Source organism: Melanotaenia boesemani, chromosome 2 (assembly GCF_017639745.1).
Source record: "Melanotaenia boesemani isolate fMelBoe1 chromosome 2, fMelBoe1.pri, whole genome shotgun sequence".
NCBI lineage: Eukaryota > Metazoa > Chordata > Actinopteri > Atheriniformes > Melanotaeniidae > Melanotaenia > Melanotaenia boesemani.
Genome location: NC_055683.1, coordinates 14,500,065 through 14,508,280, shown reverse-complemented (window position 1 = coordinate 14,508,280; position 8,216 = coordinate 14,500,065). Strand labels below are relative to the sequence as shown.

General features: G+C 37.7%; 1 protein-coding gene across 2 annotated transcripts; it reads left to right on the top strand.

Moving 5' to 3' along the window:
- The first annotated feature begins 147 nt into the window (after positions 1-147).
- Positions 148-5,071, top strand: gcdhb (glutaryl-CoA dehydrogenase b). Of its 2 annotated transcripts, none has more exons than XM_041977160.1 (12): positions 148-249; positions 648-763; positions 1,750-1,779; positions 1,891-2,031; positions 2,134-2,196; positions 2,319-2,489; positions 2,607-2,736; positions 3,241-3,457; positions 3,557-3,660; positions 3,767-3,892; positions 4,190-4,350; positions 4,438-5,071. In XM_041977160.1, exons 2-12 carry the CDS (start codon positions 661-663, stop codon positions 4,509-4,511), a joined length of 1,320 nt encoding a protein of 439 aa, XP_041833094.1. In that variant the 5' UTR covers positions 148-249; positions 648-660; the 3' UTR covers positions 4,512-5,071. The 2 variants fall into 2 exon arrangements, with proteins under 2 accessions (XP_041833094.1, XP_041833086.1); XM_041977152.1 differs by having other exon boundaries at positions 1,888-2,031.
- The last annotated feature ends 3,145 nt before the right edge of the window (positions 5,072-8,216 follow it).

Genomic DNA, 8,216 nt, shown 5'->3' with positions numbered 1-8,216 from the left:
ACTCAGATTAGGAGATAAATTAATTATATTCATGTTTGATTGATTTTGTTTAATTCTATAGACGAAAATCTCGATTTTGCACAGAAATAATTGATAACGGCTTGTAATTTAATTCTTTTTCACCCAACGTCAGTCTTTAGCGTTCTTTACGTGGTGACGTAAGAGTATGTTTTGACGCTGAGTGTCACTGCTCTGTGAAACTGACGGACGAGGGAAGCTAAGACGTGGGTGATTTGTTCCACGTAACAGGTCATTGCTTTTCATATACTTGTCACAGTGGTCTCACCTCTTATTTGTAACACAAATGGTCATACCACTGTAATTATATCTTATGACATTCCCAAATTTCCTCTTAAGCACTCAAGTTACTTGCTAGCCATCGTGAACAGGTGCTATTAGCTTGTAGCCGTCGTAAAGTTACCTAAGACCGCGCAACATTAGCTAAGCTAACCTAGTTTAACGGGGCTTGTGGCGGCTGCTTTTATGTTATTAAGGTTTTATATTTAATCTGTCATTGCTAGAAGCTACTGTTAGTCATATATATTGTCAAGTAAGGCTGAAGTCCTACATTAGCCGTTGTGGAAGTTTGAAAGTTTCGAGTGATTCATTGACTAAACGTGGGTTATAATAGTTTGTATCCTCCACAGACTCATTTCCATCATGGCACTTAGAAGCACTGTGTGCCGTCTTTTGGTAAATCCTCACAGATGTGCGCTCATCTCAGCTTCAAGAGCCCACGGAACTGCAGCACCTGCCCCATACGGTTAGTGATAGAGACACATCATTACACCAGTCGCACAGGTTTTTTTCTTTTAAAGGAAATGTTCCACCACTTTCAGTGACATACAGCCTTTCAGCCCACAAGGATACAGTAAGCTTTGGTGTCTGGTGTTCAGAACATACGAAATATGAATTTTGTGCTTTTTTTAAAAAGAAATGTTGTGACTGAGGGGGAAAAAATTGAGGTGTTACAATTATAAATCCAGTTACAAGAATGAAATCTTAATGTTGAGAACATTTCCAAGGATAAAGTTGAAATGTTAAGTTTTAAGGGGCGAAAGTTGGCTAAGTGCCAACAGGTGTACATCTATGAGATGTGGAAGTGGTACAACTGCAGTCTTCCATTCATATGACATAGCGACTAAAACCATTAATACAACCGTTAATCACAGTCCTGTGTTGCATAATTATAAACACACTTTAAAGGAGTAGAAAATCAGAATGAATTTATTTGTTTCTATAACTTAAAGAACGTTACCGTGTCAATAACACAAGACACTTTATTTTTTTAAGGATATATTAGCACACTAGTGCTGGTTTGAATTGATTTTAGTGATTCAATATTTCCACCCAAATTTTCAAACAGTAGGTAATTTTTTCTTATTTATTTTAACTTAAGTTTGGAAATAGTATTTCAACTCTACACTCATATTCCCCACAGTCTGACTTTGAGTGGAAAAAAGAGGGCAAACTACTTTATTACTCTTGTTATTTATTTCTTCATGTGACCCTAATACTTCAGTGTAAATGTATGCATGGATATTTTGTGCCTAAAAACGAGTCAACATCAAATGTTGGACTGCAGCAAATGTCTGCATTGTAGGAGAAATGCTCTGATCAAAAACTCATGAAAGAAGTTTTCCTACAGTGAAGCTAGAAAACCAGTATTTAATCCTCGTATTTTTTATGACCTTTTCAATATTCATAAATGAAAAATGTCCATGTAATAAAATCTGTTTTGATTCCTAGATGCAGAGAGGCCTCAAAAGTCTAAAGCACGTAAGTGTTGTCAAGCTTTCAATAAGAACTTAACATATTTGACAACATCTTGACGTTGGATCTGGTGCCAGATGATGTTTTTAAATTATTTCCACTCTAAATGTCTGGCAGCAAAGGTCCAGTTCGACTGGCGCGATGCCCTGGACCTCGAGGGCCAGCTGACGGAGGAGGAGATCATGATCAGGGATTCCTTCCGAACCTACTGCCAAGACAAGCTCATGCCTCGCATCCTGATGGCAAACAGGAACGAAGGTGACACTGTGGTACTCATTTCACTCCATGCCTTAGCAAAAGTGGAGGAAAAACAAGACTTAGATTAGACAAAATTTCGCATGACATGTTTTTTGTTCTCAGTGTTTCACAGAGAAATTGTGTCAGAAATGGGAGAGATGGGGGTCCTGGGCCCGACTATTAAAGGTCAGTCTGGACACATGGTTGTGTTTTTATGTAGAGCTGTGAAGATGAACTATATTTATATTATGAATCAGCCACATAAATAAATAAAATCAGTCATTTGACTTCCTGATTTTGACATCCAGGTTTCGGCTGTGCTGGGACGAGTTACGTGGCCTACGGTTTGATTGCCAGAGAAGTGGAGAAAGTGGACAGCGGCTATCGCTCCGTTATGAGCGTGCAGTCATCACTGGTCATGCACCCCATTAACGCCTATGGCACAGAGGAGCAGAAACAGAAGTACCTCCCCAAGCTGGGTAAGAGGAAAATGAACTGTATTAATTTTTATTGCTCCAACTGTAAATTATGCTGATGATAATAATGCTGAGCTCTAACGTGTGTTTGTCATGAGTTATTTCTTCTGCCACGTTCAGCTCGTGGAGAGCTTCTGGGCTGCTTTGGCCTGACGGAGCCAAACCACGGCAGCGACCCCGGCAGCATGGAAACCAGAGCCAGATACAACCCGTCCAGTCGCACCTACACCCTCTCCGGCTCCAAGACTTGGTGAGTAGTACGAGTACACATGGCAGAGGTCGATTGTGATGATACTCAGTAAGAATGAATATGGTGCAGAGAAGAGTCTGATGAAAGACAAGCCTGTAGCCATGTACCCCATCATCAGCATATTGTGACCTTATGATTTATTTTATCACTTCCTCTGAGCTCTGGATCGTTTTTCGGTGTGAGTCCTCCTCCTGCTGAGGATTTCTTGCTCTTTAGTGAATGTGTGAACAGAAAATTAAGAACAGCATCTGAATCCTGGTCGTCAACGTTTTTTGTGTGAAAACAGCTGATGTAGGTAGTTGTCTACATGGTGGAGCTCTTCACAGCTAGGAACTGCATGAAACATGCATGTGAGATTTATTATGGTCTCTGGTCATGTTTGTTATACTTTAACTTTCGAAAAATAATAAAATATGCTGGACAGCAATAGTGTGAAATTATCCTTTTTTTTAAAAAGTTAGACCAGTTTTCAAAGCTCTCCCTCCTGTTTACTGTTACCTCCAGGATCACCAACTCTCCAGTGGCAGATATTGCAGTGGTCTGGGCTAAATGTGACGACGGGAAGGTCCGTGGTTTCATCTTAGAGCGCGGCATGAAGGGCCTCTCCACACCAAAGATCGAAGGAAAGTTCTCTCTGAGAGCTTCGGCTACTGGGATGATCCTCATGGACGAGGTGGAGGTTCCTGAGGAGAACCTGCTGCCTAAAGTCTCTGGTTTGGGGGTAAGTGGGGTGGATCTTTCTGTTATTATACATTTGTTCTTAAACTTAAACTCGGTTCTTGTAAAGATGAAATGAAAACACACTGTTTGTTTCCTCCAGGGTCCTTTTGGCTGCCTGAACAACGCCCGTTATGGCATCGCATGGGGCGCACTGGGTGCTGCCGAGTTCTGTTTCCACGCAGCTCGTCAGTACACACTCGACAGGTCGGAAAACACACCTGGACAGTGTCTTTACATAAAACGAAACATTTCTGTTCCATTTAAACAGAGACTTTGAAGTAGTCGTTTTTCTTTCTGTTTTCTAAACCAGAATCCAGTTTGGTGTTCCTCTGGCAAGAAATCAGCTGATGCAGAAGAAAATGGCCGACATGTTGACAGAGATCACCATCGGGCTGCAGTCCTGTCTGCAGCTGGGCCGACTTATTGATGAGAAAAAGTGAGAAAATTTCGTTGTCTGATTTGTAGTGAGGGGCCCATCCCTCAAAATACAACGTCTCCCCATCAGCATGGCAAGAGGAAATGACTTTAACCACCATGTTTTTGTTAGCAGCATTATAAAACCAGTTAAGATCATAGAACTGAGTTATAGCACAAAAGTATGTTAATGGGACAAACTACCGAACTGATGGTCTGCCATTATGTTTTAGTTAACGTTTAATAATCTACCACATCAGATGCTGGTGCATGCATCCCTGAAAGATGGTGCCAAACATTTCTGGTGTTTTCCGAACAGAGCGGCGCCGGAGATGATCTCCATGCTGAAGAGGAACAGCTGCGGTAAAGCCCTGGACATCGCCAGGCAGACCAGAGACATGCTGGGAGGAAACGGCATCTCAGACGAGTACCACATCATCCGCCACGTCATGAACCTGGAGGCTGTCAACACGTACGAAGGTCGGGAGACTGAGTTGATGGTGTTAGTTGCTAAACCTCTTCCAGCGTTCGTTGTTCCGGTTTGATCTCCCTTTCCTTTCTCCTCAGGAACTCATGATATCCACGCTCTGATCCTGGGCAGAGCCATCACCGGGCTGCAGTCCTTCACCGTGGACAAATAGATCCAACTTCTGGTTGCTCTTCCAAGCAAACAGTCAGAAGTTTATCTCTCTTATCAAGTCTGTTAAAGTTAAAATCAGTGTTTTTTTCAGGCTTGTAGAAAATATATTTGAGTGCTTTAATCAGAGAGAAGTTTGCTGAACTTTTGGACTGTAATTACTTCAGGAGTCGATATTTTTAATTGAAAAGGGACTATTTTTCCACAGCAATGAGCAGTTTTATGTAACAGAATATACGGTCTCCTTTGTTTAATGTGGCATGAAGAGGTAGGTGTAGCTTTGTCGCTGTATTCACACTAAATACTGTTAATTATAAAACGATAAAGCTTAAGTGCTCGTCGTAGCTTCGCTTCTGACTGAGGCCTTTTTGTTTGAAATGTTTTAATTAGCCTAAGAGATCATCTTACTGTCCATATGTATGTTGTGGTTGTTACTTCTGGCACTTTACAGGCTCTGACACAAAAGTGTTTTAACTCTGCGAGGGGTCAAAAATGTTTCAGAGTTTGAATAAATAAAAACATGTGTCCCACATGTTCAGACTCAATAAAGCACCTACACCACTGCATCAGAGTAAAAAAATCATTACTTTCCATTTAAATGAAAGTAGAAGTATCTGATGCAGCCTTAATGTACTAAAAGCTGAGAGAAAACACACAAATCATCTTTATTAATCGTAAATCTGGTCAAATTATCTGTGATACTGTGTAAAAATGGAATTGATTGGTTTAATTTTAGGTCTTTTCTAGCTGTTTGGGGTCAAGAGTACGAGGGAAGAAAGGCACCACATAAATACAGCATGAAATATTAAATTTATTAAAACTGGAAATAACTCATTAAATATATGTAAATAATACAGTGATGAATAATTACTTAAATGCTAATTTAAATTGATATATAAATTTAATTTAAATATAATTTCATTGTAAAAACATTTTTTTTCATGCTTCCCATTTCATTATACATGTATTTAATTTATTTACAATTTTAACAAATTAATTACAGAATAAATAATTAAGTGCTTTATTTATGTACTTGATGGTGACACTTGTCTCCCTCCAGAAACCAATAAATTTAATCTATATAAAAATAGTTTTAGATAAAAGTTTTCTCCACCAGATGGCAGTGTAGGTGCCACCATTTGAGACGGTTCATACAGAACTTCAAATCAGAGGAAACTGGATAAGTGAAAGGAAAAAGAAAAAGACTTTCTACAGTAGATCAACTGGATCTAAAATTGTTCCAGCAGACTTAATACAGAAAGATGCATCTGGACCATCACTGAAGCTCCATCAGAAACGGTCTCCATGGAAACGTGGCTGTCAAGAAGCCACGTTTAAGGAAAGGAAACAGGGAGAAAAGGCTGAAGTATGTCACATGACACAAGAACTGGACTGAAAATCACTGACAACAGGTTTGATGGAGAAATGAATCCTCCCCAGAGTCTGGACCTCAGCAATAATGAAGCAGTGTGGAATAATCTGGACAGAGAACAGAACAAAAGGCCGCCAACATCCACAGAAGAACTCTGGAAAGTCCTTCAAGAAGCCCGGAGAACTATTTCTGATAACGATATAAAGATATTACAATAAAGATTGTATAAGAGGGTTCAGCCTGTGTTGAATAATTAAGCTGCTCAGACTAAAAATAGACTTTTAAACTTTTTAGAAGTGTAAATACTTTGTTTTTACATTAAATACTTTAACCTTAGTTTATGTTTGTAATTTATTTCATCACACTGAAATGCTTAGTTCCCATTTTCCTGATGGGGCACAAAAAAATTAGGAAAGGCTCAAGTCTTAAACCTTTTCTAAGGAAGGTTAAATAGCTCAGACTACTTCATATTTAGGACAAAATACACAGACTAATACCAAATATCAACTTTAAAATTCTCCATTTATGTTTGTGCTTGTTTAAATATATTTAAAAAACTTGTTTCCCTCTTTACCAGGTCATATGTACAGAAATGATGGGTGGCATCACCTCTGATTAATGGATTAAAATACTCCCAAAAGAAAGTCCTGTATGATCAGCCATGTTTGACTTCATGGTCACAAATGAGATCAAAGACTAACTGGTTGGTTGCTTTAACTGTACCCTCCAGCTCCACAGCTAGACGACAAACGACGCTTTCTCTCCGAGCTCCATCAGCTGCTTACCTCTCCATCTGAAACACTGGGCGCGAGCACACGTCTGCATCAGCTGCTCTGTGATGATCAGACAAGGATTTCACAGATAATCCTCTCATTTTAACGTTATTGGAAACAAACCTGCAGAAAACACACGCACACACACGTACGGCAGATATTACATCATCGGTCAGAAAGCAGCTGTTCTGACTTAAAAGAGAAGCAAAAGGGCAGAAACACAAAATTCGAACCCTGCAAAGAAGAAGCGGTTTTCTGGTGACTCGTTGCAGTGTCTGGGTCATACGTGTGAAGGTCTGGTTTTGTACGTTAGGAGCATTAAAACAGGATGGGCGATGCCACCAGCAGAAGCTGGATTATTTCTCTCCACGTAGGGAGGAATTAAAAGCACATTTCTATGTAGATCATTTCAAACATGTTACTGAATTTATACTTTTACATTTTCTTCTCCTTACACGTGTGAAAACGCAGAAGCGTGAACACTTACCTCATTTCTGTAGCAGCTCATCAGTTTACTTTCACAATTATTTACAAGAACAGATTTATCCACAAAACAAAAACATCTGGTTCACTGGTCTTAAACTGAAACACACACACCTCCCACTTTCATTAAAACCCTTTTCTCTTTCTAAAAATACATTCTTTATTCTACTTCTCAAAACATTATTTGTAATTATTATATGTATTATTTATGTATTTATTTAATTAAACTTTTATTTATTTAGTTGTTTTTGCTTTTATTTCATAATGGCATTTTTGTTAAAGGTAAATAAAAAGAAATAAATAAGTTGTTAATAAACAGACATTTGCAAAAATGTCATCAAATAAATAATCATTTTATCATTAAAATGTATTTTTTATTAATTTATTTGGGTTTTTTTTTATTGGTATTTTATTTATTTAATGACACATTTATTTATTTGTTTATTTATTTATTAATTAACACTTTTAATTCATAATGGTATTTTTTATATGTGTAAATAAATAAAAATAAATAAATAATACAAATGTTAATAAATACATTTTTAAAAAGTTTCTTAAAATAAATAACAGTTTAGCAAATAATATATTTTTTTGTATTATTGCATTGTTTTTTAATGACTTTTATTTACACTTTTATTTCAGTTAAAGAGGAAAAGATAAAGTGTAAATAAATAAAATAAAGTAATACAAGTGTTAATAAATCATTAAAAATTATTTTAAAGTGTCATCAAATAAATAACCATTTATAAACATGACATTTTTAAATTTCGTTAATTTATTTTGTATGTATCAGCATATCTGTTTTCTATCTATTACTGGCATATCTATTTATTTCATGGAATATTTATTTCAGTATTTATTTATCTAATTGTGAATAAAACGGCTCTCCAGACACAACATCCAGCCAAGCGATGAATCCTCTCCAGGAGTGAACAGAACAAGCAGAAAATGTCGGACTCGTGGCTTTCCATGATGTGAAAGCTGCTGGATGACACGCCGTCAAAGCAACGCAGGAGAGAAAGTTGGGATGTAGAATATCCTGCAATCGCCTGATCATAACCTCATCACAACAAACAGAAAG